The sequence below is a fragment of the Haliotis asinina genome, chromosome 8, assembly GCF_037392515.1.
Source record: "Haliotis asinina isolate JCU_RB_2024 chromosome 8, JCU_Hal_asi_v2, whole genome shotgun sequence".
Classification (NCBI taxonomy): Eukaryota; Metazoa; Mollusca; class Gastropoda; order Lepetellida; family Haliotidae; genus Haliotis; species Haliotis asinina.
Window position 1 is genome coordinate 47404180 of NC_090287.1, and position 26045 is coordinate 47430224.

General features: G+C 37.6%; 1 protein-coding gene across 1 annotated transcript; it reads left to right on the forward strand.

The window, feature by feature from the left end:
* Nucleotides 1–2578: 2578 nt before the first annotated feature.
* LOC137294646 (tubulin-folding cofactor B-like) lies at nucleotides 2579–25810 on the forward strand. Its single transcript, XM_067825708.1, has 7 exons — nucleotides 2579–3209; nucleotides 4332–4475; nucleotides 9155–9248; nucleotides 10751–10886; nucleotides 18316–18371; nucleotides 21055–21127; nucleotides 22685–25810. Exons 1-7 carry the CDS (start codon nucleotides 3087–3089, stop codon nucleotides 22803–22805), a joined length of 747 nt encoding a protein of 248 aa, XP_067681809.1. The 5' UTR covers nucleotides 2579–3086; the 3' UTR covers nucleotides 22806–25810.
* Nucleotides 25811–26045: the final 235 nt, after the last annotated feature.

The following is a 26045-nucleotide window of genomic DNA, read 5'->3' on the forward strand; positions in this document are numbered from 1 at the left end:
TTACACTCTATCAGCGAATATTGTGGTAAGAACTTACAAAATACTTCCAAATATATAGGGCAGTGAGGCAGCCTAATGGTTAAGAACGAATAAACTCAATTTTTGTACTCTTTTTACCACTGCATATGAAAGACTTCTGGTTAGTAGTAAACGGAACGCCATTTTTTTTATTGAATTGTTATGTTGCCGTCATTTGTTCCTTGGGGTCGGGTGATGGTGTCACTATGCACAGATTTCCACCTGACCCCGTAGTTTGTGCTTAAATTGGTTGTTTGAGTGTGCGAAGCGAGCGTTGTGGAAGCCTGTGGTACATACTAAATCGGATGGTTCGCCCCCTACAACGCTTCCAGGATAAAAAATGGAGTTCAAGTTTCATCGAGTTTATAAAATCAAGACTGCTTTGTACACATTGCTGACCAAAGGGATTTTGCATGAATATAACGCTTTCTTCCTTGGAAACGAGGTTGTGGTCGAAGTGACAATATTATCGTATGCAATGTTATATCGACCCCCGACTCGCTTCCAAGAGTGAAATTGTTACGTTATAAGCAATGTCATGTAACATCCCAAGGTCCACCAATAAAATACATATTTTACTACCAGTAGAAAGTTATTTTGATTTTGTAAGACGGTGAAAACAAACTGAACTAGCATTTATCCTAAGACAGGGCGCCGCCACTTTTGAAATCGTGAAGTTACGGGCTAAAAAGCGTTAGAATTATTGAAATTATGGCTTGTTTTCGTCAAGTTAGAAAATCATAACTACTTTCTAATAGTAGTTAAATATGTATTTGAATCATGACCAAAAGGAGTTTGCATGACACAACCTGTAACAAAACATAAGCGAGGTCGGGGTTGAAGTGAAAATACTGCGCGATAAATTTCTTCATATGCTAAATTTACTTGGTTTGTAACGTTCACTCACCAGTATGTAGTCACTTGTCAATATATGTCTTTATACTTGGTCTCATAATCCTAATTACTTTATAATCATACTTGTATGCATTTTGAAACTTAATAAAAAGAAGTGATCTGCGAATGTATAACAGGAATGTAATATGTAGACATTTTATAGTTTGCCTATAAGACTGAATATCATGTAACCTAAATTAGACTAAATGATAAAAACTAGAGTTGAGATGGTGGAAAGAGTTCCAACCGTATCCCACTCTTTTTACATAGTAAATCTGTTCCACGGAAGTGCTTCTCCGGAGTAATAATCCAGCATTGAAATAAGTTCATTGATTATTTTTTTTATGTTTTGGTTTATGGAATATATATATTTAGGGTGAGGTATGCATGTAAGTTTGTAATTTTGGTTTTTGATGGGGGTGGGGTGTATGGGTGGAACTCCTAACTGAATATTAGATGCAGTAAACGAGAGTACGAGTCTCACAATCTGTGTCGTCTGCTAGTGTACACAGTACACTGACCCGTCATTGCTCGAGCGCAGCATACTGAAAAGTCAAAATGGCCACACAAAAAAAGTCAAAATGGCCATGCAATATTTCATTACATGTTAATACTCATAACATTATTGATACCAAGGTGTAGACAAGAGTCACCAGGAGATGACATATCCCCCCGGCCTCCACGTATTTGAAAGGACAAATCATCTGACAGTTACTTAATGTTTTTTAGACAAAATTTGAATTGTTTCTACGGAATTCATGAAATATAAATGCCGTATATCTGTAAACAGCAAAAGGCGCCACTTCAAGATCTGTCTCATATATCTGCCAAAATCTGTTGAAGAATATGAAATGCTTTTCGAGTTGTCCTCCGGAAATGGAGCCCATCGCTCCATTTTGAGACTCAGTCCGAATTGTTTCCATGGAAACCGGGAAAAGTAACAAGAGAAATGTACAAGAACAAATTACGAAAGATTCAAGGATTAACAATTAACTGAACAATGGCGTCTAATTAACGAGGCACTTCTAGATTCACGTATTAAGTAAGGTTACAAAATGTATGTAATCATGTGTTGATTAGTAATCAACAAGCTAATTAGAGGATGAGTGGACTGATCTCCTGAAGACTAAAAATAAACTTAATAAATATTACATAATACATTATAGTGTTTGTACTAAATTCACAACTTTACATTACAAGCCTTTATATAGCATTAAAGAACTACAATAAATTAACATTATTTACTAGATAATATGTATGATTATTTTATATATCTGAGAACAGGGGAAATACCTTTTCGACAAAGGTGTATCCACTAGACTCCATTCGTAGATCTAGAGGTTTCCTCTTCTGTGAGCCGGTCTCGAGAAGGGTGAACTTCTCTTCCACCTTAGTGACAATCACATAGTATCACTTAGGAATTAAAGTACTTCAATTGTAAAAAACATGTTTAGTGTGATATACCTTCTTTTGTCATTTTTACACGTTCATATCAAATAATACAGATCGGATGTCACGTGTATTGAAAAGTAATAAATAATGTATGGCCATTTTGACTTTTGTGTGTGGCCATTTTGACTTTTTGGTATGGCTGTTTTGACTAGGGGTTGTGGCCATTTTGACTAGGGTCAGTGTGGCCATTTTGTCGTGTGGCCATTTTGGCATATTTTCCTCTTGACATACAGTTTAGATCAACTGCGTTTCTGATCAGTTAATTCCATACGATCCGTCACGTGAAATTTAGGGAAGTTTCTCTTTCTCTCAGCTTGAATGCGACAGTTTGAGAACTTGTAAATGCTGATGCGACTTGGTTGTTGTCACATTGCAGCTCGGGTCGTACAGTCAGGCCTTTATTTGTTTTTATTCGATACCGAGGGCCAATAAGAATCTTAAGAAGCTAACAGCGAAATCGTCCGCTTCGTGTTAGGTGGATCCGAGACCCAGTCTACATCCTGTTTGTTTCGAGTAAGCTGGTTCCCGGCTCCCTTTGCGCCCGCTAACGTTCGCCAAAGCTATCTTGCGATATTCGAGACGGGGCCCAGTTCATGTTTTTAGTTGCGCTACGCAAGTAGTGCAGGACATCAGTGTACCTGTCAGTTACAACACACGTGTGGATGTGATTGAACTTGTTATTTTTGTGTAGTTTATTACCTTCGTCACCATTTTTCTACAAGATGTCAGAGGAAGGCTATCAGGTTGTAACACAGAGTGTTGTCAACGTCAGAGTGACAAGCAACGTGAATACTTTTGGAAGTGAAAGACGTTTCCAGAAAGATTTGACAATCGCTGACTTGAAGGTTTGTTTTACTATTATTAGTATGAATATTACATTTCTAGGCATTGTATCACTTGTCAAGCTGTCAATTTATCAGGGAAAGAGTTCCACCCATAACCCCAATTTTTAACGGTTTTTTTTAACCATATGCTGTTAGATCTCTGACTGATGTATCCCCACTACATTTTACCGATGAGGGAAAATTTCTTTGGCATTTTAGAAGCTGAATCATGCGTGTTTCAGTATTGTTCAGATACAGTTAAAACAACATGTCAAAACTCATCCTTATCAGATGAGGAATATGTAGATATAGTCTGGTGATATCATTTGACCAGTATGAAATACAGGGAGTCTTTCCGTGGGTTAGAATTGATCTTCAGTGGCCCATGTTTATCGTTAAAGGTGATTAGCACCCTTGGGTGGTCAGACTCGTGGACTTGGTTTACACGTCATCATATCTTAATTGTGTTGATGAATGCTCAGTGGACTGTCAGGTCCCGACTGCCATTTATATAGCTGGAATATTGGCTCAGTGGTAAAACTAAACTCACTCACTCACTCACTCACTCACTCACGCAGAGATGAAATAGTGATAAGTGGCATCATTTTACTAATTCAAAGATATGTTTCAGTTAAATGAGACATACTTTGTGAGTGGACCTCATGTGACAATTACCTCTGCCTGTGAATGAGGCTATTTTTGTAAAATACAGGGTGGCAAGGCCACAGGTGTCTCATGAGTAGTATTATTTCTGCAATACAGTGATATATCTGAGTGCGCATGCAAAACTCTTACTGGAAGCAAACTTTTACTTGTAGTATTTGTACCGAATTGAGACCAACTGCAAAAACTGAGTTATATAGACACACATGATGAAGGAATGTGGTTTGTTGAAACTCTTGATGATACTCTCAATCACAGAAGTTTATACTGTATGTTTTGACCTCAAAATTGAATTATTATTGAATAGTCAAATTTTATCATAGTAGATGTTATCAGGCTCAAATATTACATGTTTGGTGTTTCAAAAGTTTGGATTAACACAGAATGTTAAGGTTCTGTCAGAAAGTCAGAGCTACAGATTTAACATTTGATTAACATCATTCCTGCCAGCAAAATGAGTTTGTTTGTTACTAATGACAGAACAAGATTGAGCTACTGACAGGGGCATCATCTGGAACTATGAAGCTGTCGCTAAATGACAAGGACAACAAGATGGTATGTCTGCTGGACAATGAGGCTGCACTCCTTGGCTCATACCCTGTGGAAGATAACATGATTATACATGTAAGTCTCATCACATTCATTCTCATTAACTCTCATGTTTTGAACATGCCTATACTAGTATGTAATTCTGTTTGTAGCTCAGTGGAAGCTGTCGAAACCGGCATCTTTCCAGTCCGGAAAGTTGTCAACACCAGCACAAAATCTCAGTCTCGTTCGCGTTTCGTACATTTATCACATTTATACCTAGTTTGACAGCTTCCACTGTAGTGGTATCTTCGATGAAGTGCATATATTGAATCCAACCGCAAATATAATATATCTGGACCCATAATATATATATTGGAAGGCAATAAGAATCTTAAAAGCGTTGGGGCAGTGAGTCTGAGATCTCATGCGGTTCCACAACAAATATGACTTGTGTTTCTAGCCTCTCTAGCACTGACCAGCACTGACCCTGTTTGTGTCTTCCCTGAGAAACCATGAATTTGTATCAGTGCATCAGCTCAGTATCAGCAGTGATAATGTTTTTTTTAGTGATTTAACAGTTTGAAAAGTAGTTTTTGTGATATTATAGACTATAACCCTATTGATTGAAGCTTTGCACTTTAATTGTAGTGGAAGTTAAATTTCTTATTTTACAGTCCATTTGATTCCATTTGAGACCGATGAATTGTTCACTTACACAAAACCTAATTATTGCTACAAAACCAAATTTTGCACAGCCACATGAAATCGATAGACCAACTCTGATGATGTGTCTCATAATTTGGGACGCCCCCGAATAAAACAGTTGTTTAACAAACAATTTTCTTGTCACCTTTCGCTATTTTGTACGAGGTGGTTGACTTGCTGGTTGAACAGCCAGGTAATCAGCAAGAGTGTGCTGTGAAGATGGGGTCATCTCAAAAGCCGTTATCTGGTTACCACTTGAGATGTACAGTGGGAGTCAGTGTTGCCACTTTCAGAAGACACTGTTGTCCGAATCGGTGTTGCTGTCGTCAGAGTCTACCTTGATGACAAGTGGCTTGATGGTGGCATGGTCCAGTCCACTTTGTTCCCAGTAATGTCTTTCTATTTCATTGTCAACTTTCTCAACGCACTTTTGCCATGTTTCCTATGTGATGGTGTCTATTGACTGTTAAATAATCGTCTGTACATCCTGAAGTTTGAATGTTACATTTTGCCTGCCAACATCCTATTTCATGATACCCCAAATGAGTTCTATTGGGTTTAAATCGCAATGATAGGGTGACAATCGCAAAACTGAATGACCATGTTCTGTAAGGTACTCATCAACCTTAAAGACAGGTGTGGTTTTATTTGACTTTATGATGTCATACAGAACAGGTTTGGTTGCTTTTTCTGGATACGATATTGCTTTGTTTTGCAATTTTAAATGTTGAGGCCTTTGTATTAGGTACTTGAACGCCATGATATGGAGCGTTATCCATGACAATCAGACATTTGGGGGGCAGTGCTGGTACCAATTGATTTTGTACCCATTCTAAGAAAACCATCCCGTTCATTTCGGTGTGACAGTCTCGGTTGTCCTTAGATTTTGCCTTGAAGACTGGGGAGCAGCCAGGTAGGAAGCCCCGACTCTTGCAACCAGCATGGAGCACAATCAGTCGCTCTCCCTTGCCAAGTGGTAATTTTCTGGCACATGACTCTGAAGAGGAGGTAGCAAACCATTGTGTCCATGTGCTATGGGAAGCATGTACCCATGTTTCGTCCAAATATACAGGCTCGTAAAACTCTGTATTTTTTTTTTCGAATTGTGCATAAGTACTGGTTTCTTAGCCGAATAATATCAGAGCTCTCGTGCAGTGCACGTCTATTTTCTGAGCCTACTTTTTTGTAACAGAAACCTAATTTGTGAAGCAACTTCCATAACTGATATTTTGAAATGACCAAAGAATGATTTGTCTCCATATGCTTTTTCAGAATACTCAGAGAGACAAAGGTATTTTGTTTATATAGAGACTTAAAGGCGTTTCTAACCAGCTGTTGTTGAAATGAATCAATTTTCTCACATCGTGTGGGTTTGGAGACAGTCCCCTCAGCTGAGTCCTTGCAGGTTGAATCAGTACAGTTTTCAAGATAGTTTTTAACTTCCCTTCCGTCATCCCAACAGCACGTGCAGTTCATAACCGATACTTAACCAAAGCATATTGAGGCCTACCCCTCTCACCTTTGTTTTTAAAAAAGTTAAATACTTTGCAAATAATTGACTTAGCTTTGTGTGATAATCTCATTGTTTCAGGTAGCGCAATCACGAATGTCTGGTTTGCTGAGCAAATCACACGTGTCTGTTTCACAAGTGCACCTTGCCCACCTGGCTGTTCTACCAGCAAGAGGCCCCCCTCATACAAAATAGCAAAAGGTGGCAAGAAAATGATGATCGTTTGTTAAACAACTTTTTTATTTGGGTGTCCCAAATTATGAGACACATCATCAGAGTTGGTCTGTCGATTTCATGTATCTGTGCAAAATTTGGTTTTGTTGCAATTATTAGGTTTTGTGTTGGTGAGCAATTCATCGGTCTCAAATGGAATCAAATGGATTGTACCTTATCCTGGCTCATGATCTTTTGCTTATCTCCCTTCTTCTGACAGTTTAATGAATCCTTTTAAATTACCTGACAAGTCACTCCCTGGAGTTGCTTCCCTTCACCTTTTCCCGCCAAAATGGTTCCACATAACCTGAGCCAAGCTCTCATCACTCTCTCTTTCATCACCCTTTTGAACGGGCGAGTATACAATCTCTATCTTTATGTTGACACATCCCTACAGGGATAGGGAGAGCACTTCAATGAAGAAGTACTGTCAGGAGTTTGATCAACAGAGGAAAAAAGATTGCACATAAATCTGCAAGAGTTCAAGGCAGTGATGGAGGCAATTCAACACTGGGCAAGTCAGCTGAGAAATCAATTCTTCATGATCCACACAGACAACTGGACAGAGGCGTTATATAAATCTACAAGGTTCAACAAGATCAGCTTCTCTACTACATCAGACATTTCAGCTATTCAACTTAGTAGACAGTCTACATCTGTGGATAAGGGCACGCCACATTCCAAGAGCAAAGAATGTACTAGCAGATGCCTTGTCCAGGACAACACATCCATTGCCAATGGAATGGAATTTACATCTCAAGACTTTCCAGCTGATAACAAGGGATCTTGGTGTTGTCCCACTATTTGCAATTAGCGTCATTCATCAAATTCCAACATTTGTCTCACCAGTACCAGATCCTGGAGCATGGGTGCTAAGCGCTCTTGCCATATCATGGGAAGGTCTAAATTACAAATGCTATTCCACGGATTCTTTTGCCAAAAGGTCTGAGCAGATCAAAAGATTGGGCAAATCTACTGGTTCATCCTCTCATGAAACTACTTCACGGCAATCCAAGAATAGTAGTAGTGGCGCAAAAGTTCACAATTCCAGCCTATCATTAAGAACTCACGCTGGTCATGTTGGCTTGTTGACTCTAGGCAACTGGCCCATTGCCAACAGCAGAGAGTCCATATTCCCTGTCTTACTGGGCAAGTCAGCATATGAATGATTAAAGGCTTGTTAAGTAATAGTACTTACGTAACTTTTGAGTTGTGATTCCAGTTTTGGTAATACTAATAGTTCTTACCTGAACACATGGGTTGTTCTGAGATAACTAGACATGGTTTATCTTAAATCCACAAAATCTATAGATTTGCGTTTCGTAATAATTTGTGAGGAGGTGGTGCCCCCACCAACCACAACTCTGTAGACAACAAGGACTGCAAGAGGAAAAATTCACAATTGGTTAAGCAATCATATCAATTTTTTACAGCCTCAGTGAATCCTGTATGAGGCTGACCCACCACCAATTTCCGTCAGAATTGTCAAAGCCATAAGCATAAGTCAGAATAACGAAAAATAAGTCTTTGAATGTCATTTAGAAGTGAAAATACATAAGAATGAAGATTTTTATGGATATCAACTTCTTTATGAGAGAACACAACGTTTCGGAGTTAATGCTTCATCACCTGATGAAGGAGTAAGCATTAACTCCGAAACGTTGTGTTCTCTCATAAAGAAGTTGATATCCATAAAAATCTTCATTCCTAACGAAAAATATGTAATTTTCATGATAAAGTTGATATTTTATGCTTATCCTGACTCATGAGATGATGCCCTCCCGACCATTCCCTCACAGCCATTACATTCTTCACTGCAAGGCATAAAAGAGGCTAACATTCCAGAGAGTGTGATGAGAGCTTTGCTCAAATCAAAGAGGGCGTTATGTCAGGAATTTACTTGGGTGAGTGATTTTATGATGCCTCAGGGAATTTGAAAGGCATCAAGTTTCCACTAAACCATCAGAGTGAGGAAGGAGAAAAGCACAAAAGGATGAGTCAGGATAAGTATAAAATATCAGTTTTTAACATGAAAATTACATATGTAAGTTATGTTTCTTAGAAGTGGGCCTTAACATATTCCACTATTTGCAACATTTGCTTGATGTTTATGTTACCTCTTAAGTCTGGCAAGTTGACATGCATTCTTGGCACCGATTATACACTATTGAAAAAACATTTATCAATGCTATCAGTGCACTTTAATCGACAAGTCGTTACATAAGACTATCTGTCCTGTGTGAGTGGTGCTTTTTTTATGTAAGCTGCCTGAGTGGAATATCTACACTTGTCAAGGACTGTTACATCATTTTAAGACAGAATCCATTTGTTTGTAACTTCACAGGTAGAAGATAAATCTCTGATACTGGGAGAATATGAAGATGTTTCAAAAGTGAAGAAGTATGAAATGACTGACGAAGACTATTCAAAGCGATCAGGTAACAATGGTTCATCATTTTACAACATATTCAGTTTCATAACATGATCAGTTACTGAAACAGTGGTTTGTAACTATTCTCTTTGAGTGAAAAAATCATTTACTTATGAAACAAAATCAATTACTCATGTGACAGGCGGCGGGGTAGCCTAGTGGTTAAAGCGTTTGCTTGTCTCGATGAAGACCCATGTTTGATTCCCCTTAAGCACCATTTGTGGTATCCCCCTGTAGTGATATTGCTGGAATTTAAACAAAACAATTGCATAAAACTAAACTTACTCGATGGGATGCGCCTCCTGACATTTAAGAAGTCATGGAAGGCATGGTGGCTGAGCAGGTTTTGTGGCCGACTTTGTGTGCCGGCAATTAGGTGCCTGATTCTGAGGGTGTAGGTTTGAATCCAGGATGGTATTCAATCCAAGAAAAGTACTAAAATATGTACTTTACTTTAAAAGTGTAATCCCGTATGTTACAATGAAATAGTCAAATTTTCTCCAATTATTAAGGTGGATTTTCCATACATCATAATGAAATCTATTGTGCACTTTACATGTGAAATATCTTACACTCAGCAACCACTGCTCCAACTGGACAATCCTTGCTTACATAGCAACATCTAATAGCTGATGTCAGTTCATATAACTACATTACTTTTTTCCACAGTTTTTACTTCAGGGTTAAGTTTAAGCCAATCGCATTGAAACCTAAAAGTGTATACTTAGTTTCTTAATTTGATAGGCTGGGTAACAAAGTATCGACTGTTTCTTTTACATGATCTGTTTCTTCACGGGCATCGCATTGTGTATGATTACGATTTAATGCAGTGTTGCATTAATTCATTAAAACTTTTTATTTTATATTATAATCTAAATATATAATTTTTCAAGGGATAAATTATATGGTAGCTTACCTGAGGGCTGATAGCATCATTTAGAGAGATGCAATATTTATATTCAGAGAAGTGTGTGTTTTCTTAAATAGTGCCTTTATGTATGATAGCTAGGGGCATAGACTGTTATTGCTGTAACTTGCCTTGCATTGAACAGGTGGTTTCTCATACCAGATGTAAAGTCTAAAACCAGATGTGTGCATAATGTTGTCAGTATAGCTACGACTGGGATGGTTTTAAACCTCTCTTGGATAAGACATGTTTTGCCCAAATGGAAGTGGTGCCATTGCTGTTCAAATGGAGCTAGTTTTGCTGGTATGTTAGCAAGAGGCATGTTACTGAAAACCCCTGTAATGTTGTAACAGCTATGTATTTGACCAAACCAATGGTAATGGTATTGATGTAGAAATGAGTGACAGCATATAATGATTTCAGGGGACTTCTAGCAATGGCAGTGAGGTGGCAATTAGTTTCATGTTGATCTTAATGCACACACCAGTTTTAAAGTTCACTGAATTCAATACAAGATGTCTTGAAGATGTCTGTTTTAAAAACTGACATATGAAAGAATGTTTTAATCACTATATGTTGTATTGTTTTTCCTCAATTACCAGACAGTGTCAGGTCATTTAAAGAAAGAAACAAACTTGGACGTTTTGATCCAGAGGAACAAGCTCGAAAACAGAAGGAAATGCAACAAAAGGAGGAAGAAGAAAAGGAAAGACTTGAAAAAATGAAGATAGGTGACCGGTGAGTTTATATTATGTGAAGCTGTGCACAACTCAAGGGTGTAGGTTTCCTCCCTATGCAAATGATAGTTGAATGCTTGATATCCCTTGAAGTTCCCTCTTTAAAAGAGGATGTACAATCATATTCACCCTCAAGTAGCCTCCCTTTATGGTTTGCACCCTTTTCGGTCTCTTGACTGGCCATGCTTGTCACTCTCTCCTCCATTGCTCTAATGAAGCCTCATGGAGTCCATATACGGCACATATGCTATATTATTTCAATCCTTTATCCAAACCTTTGCTGTATAAGGCTTTTGGTCTTTATGTATTATCATTATGTCTTAAAATTATTTACTAAATTTTGCGTGATTCTTGTTTTGCTGGACTTGTATTTCATCCATTTGATGAAATCATGTTTCTCCTTTAGGCACCAGCTGCCTGCGTATGACCGACATTTATTATTCGTTACTTACAATGCCAGCATTCTCTGTAAACTTTGTGAGTCTGGTAAATCTGGTGATAGCACTAGTAACCGTAGGTTAGTAACTGCTGCTGGTATCCATATTTCCATTGAATCGCCAAGCATATCACAGGGACAGATGTAGTGGAGGAAACATCCAAGTCTGAGAAGAGAATGTCCTCAGACTTAGCCTCATAGCCTGATGAAGAAACAGAGGTCTACTCCATCCGTGAGGACAAAGACATCAACCCCCATGTCCTCATTGAAGCCACCTTCAAGTTCTACGTCAAGATTTTCCGAGGAATTACTACATCTGGCTGAAGCGGACATCTTTGATGACCCTGTACTGCGCGAGATTCCAGTCATCAGTAACACATCTCAGCAGACTACATCTTCTAGATCTATGGCTGCAAATTAGGGATCAGCACATCACTGTACAGAAAGCCTTCGACCTGTGCAGACATCTGGTCCCAGAGATGCTTAGAAGATCTGAAGAGGCCTCAGCATACACAAACACATTAACCTTGTAGCAGTATCAGCATACTCCACAGAACTTCAACCAGGGGCTCTTCATGAAGCAATTCACAGAGCAGATGATGGCCATGATGGAACACCGCTTCTCAGAAGAAAGCTGCTTAGAAGTCCTGACAATGGATGGACTGGTGTGCAGGCACTCACATGTGAAGAGGATGGCATGTAAATACGACATGCATTCAAGAAGCTCTTCACCGTCAGTTGTGTCTCGATGAAGAAGTCTGGAGGAATCTATGACTGTCAGTGCGACAAGTGCAATTTGCAAAGCATCATTAATGTACCTACAGGTCTCCAGCAGGAAGGGTCACCAGATGCTTCGCCAGAGCACTACAGATCAAGATACGGGTCATCAACAGAGTCAGACATAGATCTACATCCTCATCAGGAGCATGCACACATGCATGCACAAACGCATTCACGGAAGGAGGATTATTGTACTAGAGACCAACACATGCGGATATGGAAGGAGGATACTGATATTCATTGAAGGGACAACACTCAGAGAGACTCTTGCCTGGAGCATTTGCAAAAGGATTCGCACAAGGGTACAGATAGACCTGTCTCTTCAGATCAAGAGATACTTCACAGACCATCATCAGATGAAGAAGGTGATGTCATTTTTGATTGGATCTGGAATCGCCATCTAAGGAATCTAATGAGGCTGTTACCTATTGAAAGGTGGATGGAGACTTTGGACTGGCACACTTCCCCACCGATGGAGCCGATCTCTAAGGTCCCAGACAGTCTCAGTACGGCCTTTAATAAAGCTACAAAGTGTCAGGATCAACACACCCTGCCGATTTCCTCTTCACATACGTGGAAAAACCCCACTAACAAAGAATATAAGTAGATCCTGTTTGCTGTACTTATTCAAAAGAAGGATCAGCCCTTCATCTTCGAGCTTCTGACATCACCATCAGCAGGACTTACTCTCTCATAGAGACAAGTATTATTGTCATTGTGCACCTGGAGTGAGAAATTCACCAAGCCATTACTTATAGCTCCTTGATCAGTGTTGTTGGTCCTCGGTGGCGGCATTGAAAAGGTCCTCAAAAATGTTACCCAGGAGTGGAGAGAGGTCATGATGATCATGAAGTAGTTACTGCAGTGAAGAAGATGGTGTGAACGGTGCACAAATGCAGTAACCTGTGTTGTTTTTCAAGATTATTTTACTAGGAAACATGGAAATTTCTTCAAATATCATCAGTAAAGATGAACAGGTTTAAGAACACAGACACAACTGACAGGGGGTCAGTCTACTAACATCAATATTAAGCAAGTTTCACATGCTTCTACTAAGTCGTCTATACAGGTGTTCACACGTGTAATTAAAATCCATGAACAAAATCTATCAGCAATCGACAGATATACAGAGTGACTTCTTGTTGGCAAACTCACTCACACGAGTTAATGGCTCATAGACTGACTTTGGCTTATGTATTGATTGCTGTTGTTTAAATCTCATGGGTCCAAATTTCCTTCTCGATTCATCATGTGTATTTATGAGACGCATTTGTGTAACCGGGCATCAAGTGATAACAACTATAACAGAGAATGGTCGAGACTGACAGGCTTTTCGAGATATGCTTACTATTCGTGACGCTGGCATTCGACTCACCAGGATTTGACTGTATGTTTGAAACACATACCATACATCTGTATTGAATTGCACAAGTTAGTTCTGTTTTTACAATGTTTCATGATATTATCATCTTTGCTTGTTTGGATGAGTGTTTGCAATTTAGTTAAGTAATTTTACTAAAAATGGCATTTGATAGTGTTAAATCACTCCAACAGATGATTATAAATTCTGTTCACACATGGCAATCATATTTGCCTCTACTCATGCCTCATGTCTAGATACATGACTACTTTTAAAGACATACTTTTAGCGGAATGATCACATGTCAACAAAATGTTTTTGTGACACAGTAGCGAGATTGTGCAAAACCACAGCAGTGACAGATGAAATTGATTAAAAAAGTAAATGACAATATATGAAAGTTCTGCCGCAAAAATTTAGTTTAATATTTTAATTATTTTAATTTATATAGTACAATGTGCAATGATAATAGCACAATGCTAGAATATATTTCTCTTGGTAAGATCCTATTTTTCTAGTACTTGCACACAAATTAATTTCTCTCATATCACTGGGAGTGCTTTACTTAAGTCACCAATAGAAGGAGGGAAATGTGTGGATAGCTGACTTTTCCATGTCAGTGTACCAGACAAGTGTACTCTTAATATAATCTTAATGCCTGCATTTTAGCAAGAACGAATTGGAACTGAAATGGTAGATCATCCAGTCTAGTCTGATCTGCTTACAAATTTGCTAATTAGACATCTTTAGTTACAAATTGTTTTCTCATGTTCACACTAAGGAATGCGATTCTTTTTATCAGAAGAAAAGACAGTGTGATTTCTAATCCTTGAATTTGTTTTTTCTGCATTTATCTATATGGTTACTACAAATACAGATGGGGTACAGGTGCCATTTCACTGTATCAAAGCATGTGGCTCTTGAACAGCTGAAGGATTATCCCCATCACAACTCTGGACATTTGGAGAACACAGTGACTTTGAAATGTCAGAAGTTACCCTTCTTAAAATGTTTGTGTGGGTAATAATCCCAGAGTTATATTATCCAATCATCTGTATCTTGTCCAAAACTGAAAAACATGCATTTGGTGTACTTGGAAGACAGTGGAAGTGACAGAAAGTGGACTGCTTTGAAGCTGTGTCACTTTCTGGATTACAAACAAATTTTGATAAGTCACAAGTTATAAGGATAGGATCAAAAAAGACCTTGTAATCTCAAATTTTAGACCAGACAAACCTGGAATGGAACTCTGAAACCTTTAAAATTCTAGGCATAATCTTTTCATCTAATTACGCCATTGGGCCAGTTTGCTGTAATCGAATTAATGCTCATTTAAAAAATCAACTTCCTTTTTCTTACACTCTCAAATCCACCAGAAGAATTCCTTAAAAAAATAAACAATTCTTTTCAGGTTCTCACGGGATAATAAATCAGACAAAATATAGAGGACACTTGTTTGTAGACCTATATCCCACGGGGGACTCGGTATGATAGATATTCTTTCATGATTAATGTGAATCCCAACTTTTCTGATATACTCCTTCTTGGAAGTGATTTTCCCTTAAAGCTTGCTAGGAAAACACAAAACTACTTCTGGAAAGATTTTTTTAATACCATCTCCAAGTACAGAAACAAAATAGGACCAAATAACTGTGAAGAGTTCCTAAGAGAATCCCTGCTACACGACCAAAGTATTACTATAAATGGCAAATCATTCTATAATAAAAAATTCTATGTTGATAATGTATACAGTATTCATTGTCTGCTCAATACTGAAGGCAATTTTATGACATTGCAACAAATTCATAACAAATACTTTCCCATTAATTTCCTTGACTTACGGCGTTATAAGGACAGTTAGCAAATACCTCAAACACATAGGCATTAAAAATGTCCTTGACTTGGTGACTTTGAAATAACAAACAACACAAATATATACATTAACAATCTTTTTTCATGTTATATAGGCTCAAAGAAGTACTACTGTGTAATAGCTCAGACTGAGATACCTTAAAATCAACAAGAACTGGCCCAGCCTATTTTCAATGACACACAAAACCACTCCAGACCCTGAGCTTAGATGGTTCCAGCTCAGATTGCTCCACAAAATCCTACCTGTCAATACTTATACTGGATGCACATTGTTAATAAGTGTTTACATGTATGCACTTTTAGCAAGGCTGAACCAGACTCTATCCAACATCTGGTTAGGGGCTGTAGGGTAAGCACAATATTTTGGAAAAAATATTAACAATGGATTGAATGGAAGTGTGTACATGCTGGTAAGATATATATTACTTTACATTCAGTCTTTTTGGCTCTTCTCAAAATCCTCAGTCTGATGTCATCTTTGATTTAATACTCTTGCTAGCCAAATTTCACATCTACAGGTGCAAAATGCAAAACTACCTGCCAGACATAAAACATTTCCAAAATGAAGTTAAATACTACTACCAGATAGAAAAATTTAGACACTTTAATAAATCATAATATACTGAAATTTCTGCGAAATGGGCTTCTTATGAAAACCTTTTGTAATAAGTTGCATTACGTGCATGTGTATGTGTGCATGTGTATGTGTGCACGTGTATGTGTGCATGTATGTATATATGTATGCATATGTACTACTTTTAACTTGATTCTCAAAGACATGCTGAATATTTTCTTCTGCAGTATCTGACATGATGTCAAAAGCTACTAGTTTTTGTGAATATGTATGGATGATTTTGGGTTTTTTCTTTTTTTTGTTAACCTTCTTTTTTTCCTTATTCAAACACCAATCTGCAAATGTACTCTGTCCAGGAATAAAAAAAATTATATTGGACAAGTGATATGTGACAGGTGATGGCCAGCTTTTCATTGGTTGGCACCTTTCCATTACAGCACATGCTACATTCCCTGAATTCTCAGTATGTTTTGAACTTTAATCCATTATCAGAGGCGTTTAGTCAAAACAGTGAATACTTCCTAATTAATTCCTTCTCAATTAATCCTGATTAAATTACAGCACCACATCCCTTGATTCATGATGCACCATGTGTAAACGTGTGTAAACAACCTCAGTTCAAGGTACTTGCCCATGAATAGTATGTGAATATGAAGCTTATTTGCAAATATCGCGTTCAAAGGGTAAGTTTGCTGGTTGGGACCAGGATCCATTTGTATCACTGCTTCATTAACTAATGTCAACATTATTCCCTGATGATCCATTAAATCCTTAATGGCATCATTTAAAATGGTTGTATCAAACACTTATTACCACATCATTATCTAGTCAGTTCCTAATGCAAATGTTTACATTATATTCAGGGATTCCCCTAAATATTTCCCGCAATTTTACTCTCTGTCGTGCATCAAAATGGCATCTTTAAAACTAAACCACAGAACAAACACAAATACTTCGACAGCTGAGAAGAAAATACACAAACATGAATGCTGAAGTGAGCTTTCCGCCATATTGGATACTGCATTAGTGTTTTCAAAATGAAGTTTCGCTAGGACCAATCATAGGATGCCTTTTAATATTTTCTATACATTTGTGACAAATGCATTGCTGAATTCCTCATACATCTTAGAATTCAATTCCAAATGGTCTTTGTCACTAATACCAAGTGTCTAGAAATAAACAAAACATATTGGTGTGAAAATGTAACGCAGTTCTCATAACACAGTGCTTGCTAGAAATGTAAACAAAGCAAAAATGAGATTTTATACCGTGCAGTATTTTCTCAATTATTTAGACATAAATGTCATCCATTGGTAGCATGAAGCGCTCAATGTGTTTAGAATATGTATTGAAAGAGTATGGTAGCAAGAATTAAAGACAGATACAATACAGTAATTTCATACATTAATACAAATGTTCTGACTCCATGCCAGATGCAAAGTCATGGAGAACGACGTTGGCAATTATTGGCATTTCTGCCTTTTATGAGTGAAAACAATAACAACAAACAACCATACACAAATATTCAGAATGTTTCTGATTTCTTACATCATACAATTATGGATAAATCGTGGGCATCCATATCAACGAAGCTGCCATTTCATTTGAAATTGGTCAGTGATGTAATACATCAGCATTGTTCTACATATTTGGCAATTGTCTTTAAAGTGAAAGTCATTTGTAGAGTAAACACACACACACTGTCCTGCGAATTACACTTTGGTGTTAAGGTATAATTTGCATATCGTTCTGTTATGTTTTCATTAAAAGAATTTCATCATCAACATTTAGCATTTTAAACCTAAGTAAAACTGACAGAATAAATAAATGACGATTTATTTCTTTCATGAAATGTAAATTCACAGAATTTAAAGGAATTTGCTTGTTCATTGAATTTATTTATGGTGTTATAAAGAGAAAACAATGGCATATGATATTTTTGGCCATTTGCGCATTCATCGCAAATGTTTTTGCTATCATTGGTGTGTTGTCCACACTGAAGGTAGTAGTTATTAATTTTTTCATCAGACTGTGCAGACAAAGCGACCAAACTGATATCTTTTCCTTGTTACAGATCTGTTTCATCTACATTTTACTGTTTCCATGGCAACAAGTTGGACTTTGACTGGTGTTGGAGTATATGTGACATAGAAATGAAAAAATCTGAATCCGAATTACATGTTATTGTACTTATGCATTTGGATAGAAAGACAAGATAGAATTTGTCTCATGCATTTGAATAGAAAGACAAGATAGAATTTGACTCACGCATTTGGATAGGAAGACAAGATAGAATTTGTTTCATGCATTTGGATCAGATGACTTGTTCATTCAAATTTGTGAAGGCAGGGGACATTTTTATGTCTTGTTAATGTAGCCAAATAACTTGTTGTGCTTGCATGTTACAGCTGTGAAGTCCAGATCACTGGTCAGCCCACACGAAGAGGAACAGTAAAGTACTTAGGTAAAATAGCTCTATTTAAATATCATTATGACATTAATAGGTGGTTTTAAGTTATCAATTTAGCCACATATAGGGGAAGGTTCTTGAAGAATGTCTCCAAGATTAACACCTTTAGAGATGTTATTCCAGTTCAAGATGGAGAAAGCCATGGGTTCCAGATTATGGTTTTGTGTGAATCTCACACTGCATTGAAAGCTTTCTGTGAGTTTGCTGGTGGGAATGAAGTATTGCATAAAGGGATCTTTTACATCCAGCACCAGTAATTCTTTCTTCTGAATCTTATCTAAAAACCTGTCTGTGATTTTGTCGTTTATAAGGGAGGTTCCTTCCAGACTCAGGTAGACGTCTGCTGTGACTTTGTACTGATCATTACTAAAGCAAGGTTTTGAAGTACACATTTTGAAACCTCATATCAAGTTAAATTTTGGCCATTTTTGAAATGGTCATTATTTAACATGATATGAGGATTTGAAATGATCATTATTTATAATTGATACAACTATCACGGATCGGAAAGTATTGAAATCTTCCAATATAAAGTGGCAATAAATGGTTTTGAACCTGCAACCCATTGCTCTCAATCTTGGCGGTTTTATCCACTAGGCCATAATATATGAAGGATTGCTTTGAAGAATGAGATTGCTTGACGGTATGAACCATGTGTTCCTCACAAGACGAGTGCTGTGAGCAGAGCATGTGCATGACGCGGACTCCGCATGCAAGGCAAGGTGTTGGCTGCGAATCACATCCCAGTTTGCAACGGTTGTTCCATCATGGTACCTTGGTTCATCACAGTATAAGAAAGGTCCCAGCTAGACTTGGTGACTTTGACCTTCTTTTCAAGGTCACATGAAGACTTTAATATTTTACCCTTGTCAATGAGATATCTCAGGAACCATTCACTGAACATTATTCATATCTGATAGCAAACTTCATCTAAAGAAGGTGCGAGCACAGGCAAACTGTATAGTAAATGGGTTCCGCAGCATAGAGAATATGACAAGTCTTCTTATATGAGAGCAAAGCGAGTAAATGTTGGCAACGTCCTTCCCTCGCTTCGGATCGAAAAGTATTTTTCATGTCAAAGTAAAATATCTCCACCATCAAAGGTTAACTTCCAAGTCTTCACTTGACTGTGCTCTCGCATTTCTTGCCCCATGTTTAGTAATTACTGACATGAAACATGTTTTTTTTCAACATTTTAACGGAGTGACGGGACAAGAATAAGCAGAAATTAGAAAGAAATACCACATTGCATAATTTTATCATGAACCTGTTGGAGTTTATTTGTCTTATCTGTCGTCACTATTGGTAGAATTTTCATAACATTTATTCTACCTAAAAACACTTCTGGTGCAATGGGCAAAGGAAGCAGGTGATGTAACTGTAAGTATTCCATATAGAATAATACCCTCCTGTTCCTTCACTCCATTGAACCAGAAGCTGGAAGGGGAAATGGAGGTGAAGAACGGTCTGATATACCATGAGTTGCTCTTAAAATGTTGAATTAAAAATATGTCATGGGAGTAATTGTGCAGCATGGGGTTGGAAATGTGAGAGCACAACCCACAGAAGAAATGGGTTTATATTTTTTATGGTGGTGATATTTTACTTTGACGTGAAAAATATTTTTAGAACCAAAGCGAGGAAAGTATGTTGCCAACCTTTGCTCGCTTGGCTCGCATGTAAGAAGACTGGTCATTTACTCTATGCTGCACAACCCATTTGCGCTACAGTTTGCCTGTGGTGCGAGGCCCAGTTGATTTTTGTGACAAGTTTCAAGATCATGGAGACACTTTTAAGATTTCAGCAAATTAAAGTGCATGTTAAGATTGTCAGCAAGATATCTCAAGAACGATACACTGGATTTTCTTCATAGACTTTCAAGACTTCCCTTAAATGTTTTTCAATAAGCAGTTTCTTTCTTACTATTTTTGCATATTTCATACACTATGACATTTGTGTCAAGGTCAAAGTCAGTATTGAAAATATTTGTGTGTTTGGACAACTACAGAGCAAGATATCAAGAGTGTTGATTGTTTTGGTGGACATTTAAGTTCATCTTAAACTATAACTACTAAAGTTTGCAGCGGAGGATTATATCGCCTCAGTAATAATGCTTGTTACTTTTGTGCCTAGCCTTTAGAGTTGTAGTTTGTGCGAATGTTTATGCTTAAATTATATAAGTGAATTGCCTTTGTTGGCCCTCGGTGCCACATAGGGAGGATGAAATTTTAACACCAGATTACCGACAACCCCAATTTCTGTTGATACTCCTAGGCCAAATGTAGAGATATCATGAAAATCAGGTAATATGATACACCCATCCTTATCACCCATACTGCATATCTTGACCATGCTGAACACCAGTGCTTGTCACCACACATTAGACAATGTGATCATTCTCAAGCAGTTTGTTTATGAACATGTGGACACTGTTTCAACAGTGGACTGAACCCAGTTAGTTTTTAGTAACCTGATACCTCCTGTTGCTTGTTCCACATCAACAAGAATTTTTGGCGGGTGGGAGGTGTCATACTAATTACTGAATAACACGTTTACTGCTGCTGAGAGATCCTAAAAGATAGGGACTTTTCTAACATTTGGCCTAGGACTATTGACATCAAGACTTCTCCTTATGCAGGATAGTTGAAGGTTCTGTTTCCTGTTATAATGTCTGCAGGTAATACTGACTTCAAGCCTGGCCTGTGGGTGGGAGTTGAGTATGATGAACCACATGGCAAAAACGATGGCAGGTAAGTGGAAACAATCATGAGTATTGGTAGGTTGAGGTTATTTATATATAATTAAATTTTTATTGAAATTCTGGCAACTGGGAACATTTCTTTTGATTTCATTTCCCATTGAATCTAAAATGCTAAGCCATGCTCACCGAAGGTGAGGGAATTCCCTTGCACTTGCACCCTAATGAATTTTTGATAAACATTGAAGTGATACATTGTGGTTAACATAAACAAACAACTCAAAATTATCCGTGAACGTTAAAATGTTGTAACTCCTCGACAAGAGCATGCACACGATGGAACATCAGTTCATAGCATCACAATCCCGGTCACATCACAGCCTCTTTCCACTTGCACAAATACTGCTGCCACTAACAATCTCAGTTCCACTAACTTCATGTCATCAGGCTTCATTTCCAATTCTCACTTTTCAGACTGAGTCTTTCAGTTCGCTGGCAATAATTCAGATGTTTGAACTTGAAACTTTGCTGTTACTGGGACACATCACGTTGTGTTGTTCCGTTCTGATTTGCCACCCGATGTTAGCTTGGTTGATTGAAAGCTATTTGGGGGTGCTCTATGCTGATTGGCTAATGGTGTCATTTTATGTAAATGAGTCACCTGTGTGAGTCACCCTACGCGGATTCATACAGTTTGCACATTGGTTTTTAGTTTCATACCTCAATGCAACGAAAGAAACAACCAGTCAATCCTTAAATATATGAAACCTTCATGATCTGCAGATTAAGATAAAGTGTATGATCAGACTGCACTGAATGCAGCTAAAACGTTTCCACAAACAAGATATAGATATTGCTTGTTGCAAACCTTTAGGAAATTATGAAATCGGAGAGTGTCTGTGGTGATAAAATTTGACGAAATAACCTTATCATACTGATAATTGATATGCAACAGACAATTTAGATATGCAGTCTAGACTCAACCCCGTGAAACCAAAATCTGACAGCATTTTATACTTACACATCTACTGATTTTAAGGATATATAGAAAACAATCAAGACATACATTTTTCAGTGTGTATATTGTGATGGAAGGCGGTAGAATATAACAGAGAGCGTGTCTTAATGTACTTTACATTATGGTACTCATTACATCATTATCAGGTACTGGTATCAGGTATAGGTTCTGTTTTGGGGGCATACATGACATCTTGATTGTTGGATCCATTCCTTAATGGCTAGTGATTTCAGTGATTTCACCCAAGTGAATTCTGAGACTTCATTCTGGTCAAGGTTATGCCATACTTTCTTTGTGAACTGAGATTAATGCTGATACATTAGGAGGCTTCAGTCATTCAGGTAATAATGGTGATATACTAGCTAACACCTCAAATATTAAAAGGGAGGTCGCAAAAATGGCAATGATTGAACAGAAGAACTGCTGATGGCTCAATGTTGAAACCAAAGCGTAGTACAAGATTCATTGTTTCACAATAAGATACATTGTTGCATGTATTTAATTTTTCATTGTTTATATCATATCCAGATGAGTTTCAGTGACAACACAATTTTATGTAATCATTTATTTAAGTAAATGAACTTTTTTCAGTGTTGATGGCAAGCGGTATTTCAGTTGTCAACCGAAGTATGGAGGATTTGTAAAGCCCCTGAATGTAAAAGTAGGTGACTTTCCTGAAGAAGACTTTGGTTTAAGTGATGAAGAGATGTGAAAGAACAGCAGACCAAGTTGGCTCTTCTGATCCAGTGTCATTACCAGAAATGTTATCTTCAGAACTGATTTGCTGCAAGCTTGATACTGGCCTTGGGGAGTAAATGGCAGTGAAAGTGAAGTTTAGAATTGACAGTTCTTTTCAGTGTGATATAAACAAACCTGAAATATAAAATTGACTTGGTTTCCCGTGTATTGGACTGAAGCATACCTAGTGGTCCAGGAACTTCACCGGGTTTGTTCACAAGGATCTATCATGTGTGTGGTCAGTGCAGAATTGCATCAGGGGAAGGGTCGTGTGTGTGGTCAGTTCTGATGAACCACACAGGAACACTGTTAGAAGATCACTTAGCTAGTCAAGCAACTTTCCAGGGACAGTATGTTGAATGCCCATCACTTTCTGTATGAACAGTACATTTATGTGCAGTGACTGTTTGTTCTGCTTGTGACTTATCTCCCCTTTCAAAGTAACATTATACAATTAGAAACTGGTGATGAGGTCCATAAAAACAGGTATTGACCAAATTCACCACTCTATTTGTTTTACTATGTAATTACGAAAAAAGCTTCTAAAAACCAAAACATGTCCATTTAGTCAAGAAAAGTAATTTTATTTTCACTACAAACCAGTAATGGTATGTCAACAATACTGTGACAATACAAAGCTGATTTTACTGGTTTGGGTAGAAACTGAAGTTATTGGTAACATTGCAGCCGTGCATTACATGTCTGTGCATTCAGGTGAAGCAGTTATTTAGCATGCTGATCTGCACATGCACATTAGGCCTAAATGTAGAGTCAGTAGTTTCATCAGCATCAGTTGTTTGCAGAAGTCTGTCAAAGTCAACAAAGTTATTGATATTGTCTGCAGGTGGGACAGCATCACACATTTTTTGGGCTGGCTGATGACATTATCTTCTTGGCTTTCTCATCAGTGTAGCCAGTATATGTTTTAGGCTAGATTCAGACTTATGTCCGATCACAGTCATAATGTGATGGAACGGGACATGATTTCTGTCCAAGATGTGAACTGTTGTCACCTCTCAGTGAGTAATTGGGTATACTTAGAGGAGAGCCCGGCCTTAATGCTGAGATGTAGCATCATTGAACTGATACGGTTGTGGCCAAGGGCAGTGGGATAATAATGCTGGTTATTTTCCATCTTAGAGGTGTTTGAACAGCTTTGGGCAGTTTTCGTTGAGAAGTCTTATATATTTCTCATAGAAACAGACTGGACATCTTGTGACCGGTGGAATTAAAATACGTAATAGTGACGTTTTGTGGATTTGAATGTTTAAACAACCTCTTACCTAAGACTAGAAACCACAGTCGAAGCAAATTTAATGCGAGTGACATCCCTTGATATATGTAGTTGTGGCTGCACTATGTGGTAACTTTGGTATATATCCTTTCAATGTAATGATATGGCTTTGATTAAAAATATTTTCAATAAAATTGCATACATTTCTTCTCATACATCCTCCCTCTAGCGTGTTCTCCCTCATCTTGATGGTTCTTACTCAGTTTATCCGTGCACATGTAAACAAACATCTCCCTGTCAGTGTCCGTGGTAATCGCTAGGTCCGTCACCCTCAGTGCTGCCAGGTTCTCCCTTCCTCTCCTCCCGAAGTGAAGCACTGTATCCAGGAAAACTTGTTTGTGAAATAGTAGGCCTAATAGATTTATAAATCTAAAATAATATTAAATCTACAAAGTAGCATAAGCCTACTCAATGGGCAATGGCGATACTCATTATAATTGTCATATGTACTATCTACATTGAAAGCGCATTTAAAAACATTTTGATTACATGAAAGTAATGATTTTTGTATTTCTGTATTCACCTTGTATTGAAGAAATACAGCACTCTCCTCACTGCAAACGTATTCATACAGTTTAATCAAATCTGTGTGGGCTATAGGGACATGATGATTTACTTCGCCAAATCCAGTGCGTTTGAACTCTTTTCCCATCGCCTTGAAAGTCTTGCTTGAAGCGTTGATTTTTTTCACCTTTCTCCTTTTTGGTCCTTGCCTCAAGATAAAACTTTGACAGATATTCCCTGAAAACATGTATCACCATCGAAGTAGCTTACTTGGTGTTTTTGCATCAACATTTTCCAAAATGATATTTTCTTCAGTTACTGAAAGTTCTGCAAGTCAGCAGGTGAATATGAGATTTGGTCAGAACTGGGTTGGATACAATATGATTTCTGTCGATGGTCATGTGACCACCCCAATACCGATGAACCAGGAAAATATGCTTTTACATAATAAGTATCTTTATGCCTAATATCTGTTCTGTTCTGCACACTAGGTTACACACACCTTCTGTGAAGCAATATTATTGCATTATTTAGTGGACTTCATTGTGTTGGACTGTAAAGCAAAGCACACTATCTTGCTCTTTTCTTGTATTCGAAACCTTCTGGATCACTTCTGTTGAAGTGTGTGTCAAACTGACATTCCTTTCTACTTAAACAGCTATAGCACAGAAATCGTTTACATCATGTTCATTTTCCATAGATTGAAATCCTAAAAGTGAAGATTTGAAGTATGCTATGTAATTTTTATTTCTGCTTGCATTGTAGTTGAAATTGAAGATTTGTTATAAATTGTAGCATCTTGTATCATGTTAATACATTCTGTCCAAAGACTTGATGTGTTGGGACAAACTTCAGTCTACCAGTAATTTTATTTGTTAAATTGTTTGTTTTGAGAATTAATTTGATGAATGTTGTTGCTATTTGCTTTTAATCAATAACACTTTCGAGAACTATATTTTGGTGAAGTTCCCTTTAGGAAGGTCCTGGATTAATTAATTTCTTAGTGTAATATCATCAAGGATGTTAGATCAGTCTGCACAGAGTGCAACTTGAGGAACTATGTATGACTTGCTGGAGGTGCATATTAACATAAAAATCTTGTGGCATTAGATAAAACGAGGTTGCATTCATCACAGTATCAAATGATGTGTATAATTTGGAAAATAAAGTCTCTGATTCTGGATGTGTGTCATGTTTTTGCTATGTAGTTATGGGCACATAAACCAAACATCATATCTTTAACAATGAAGCTACTCAATCACAACTGAAAACCATTGTTGATGATATCGCCTGTGCACCAGCTCCTGTGCACCATTATGCAGGTTGATGCTCTCTTCCTTGTATTGTTCCTCAAAGAGGACTGATGTACCCAGTTCAGTTTGATCATCATGTGATAGCTGGTCTACTTTTACCAAA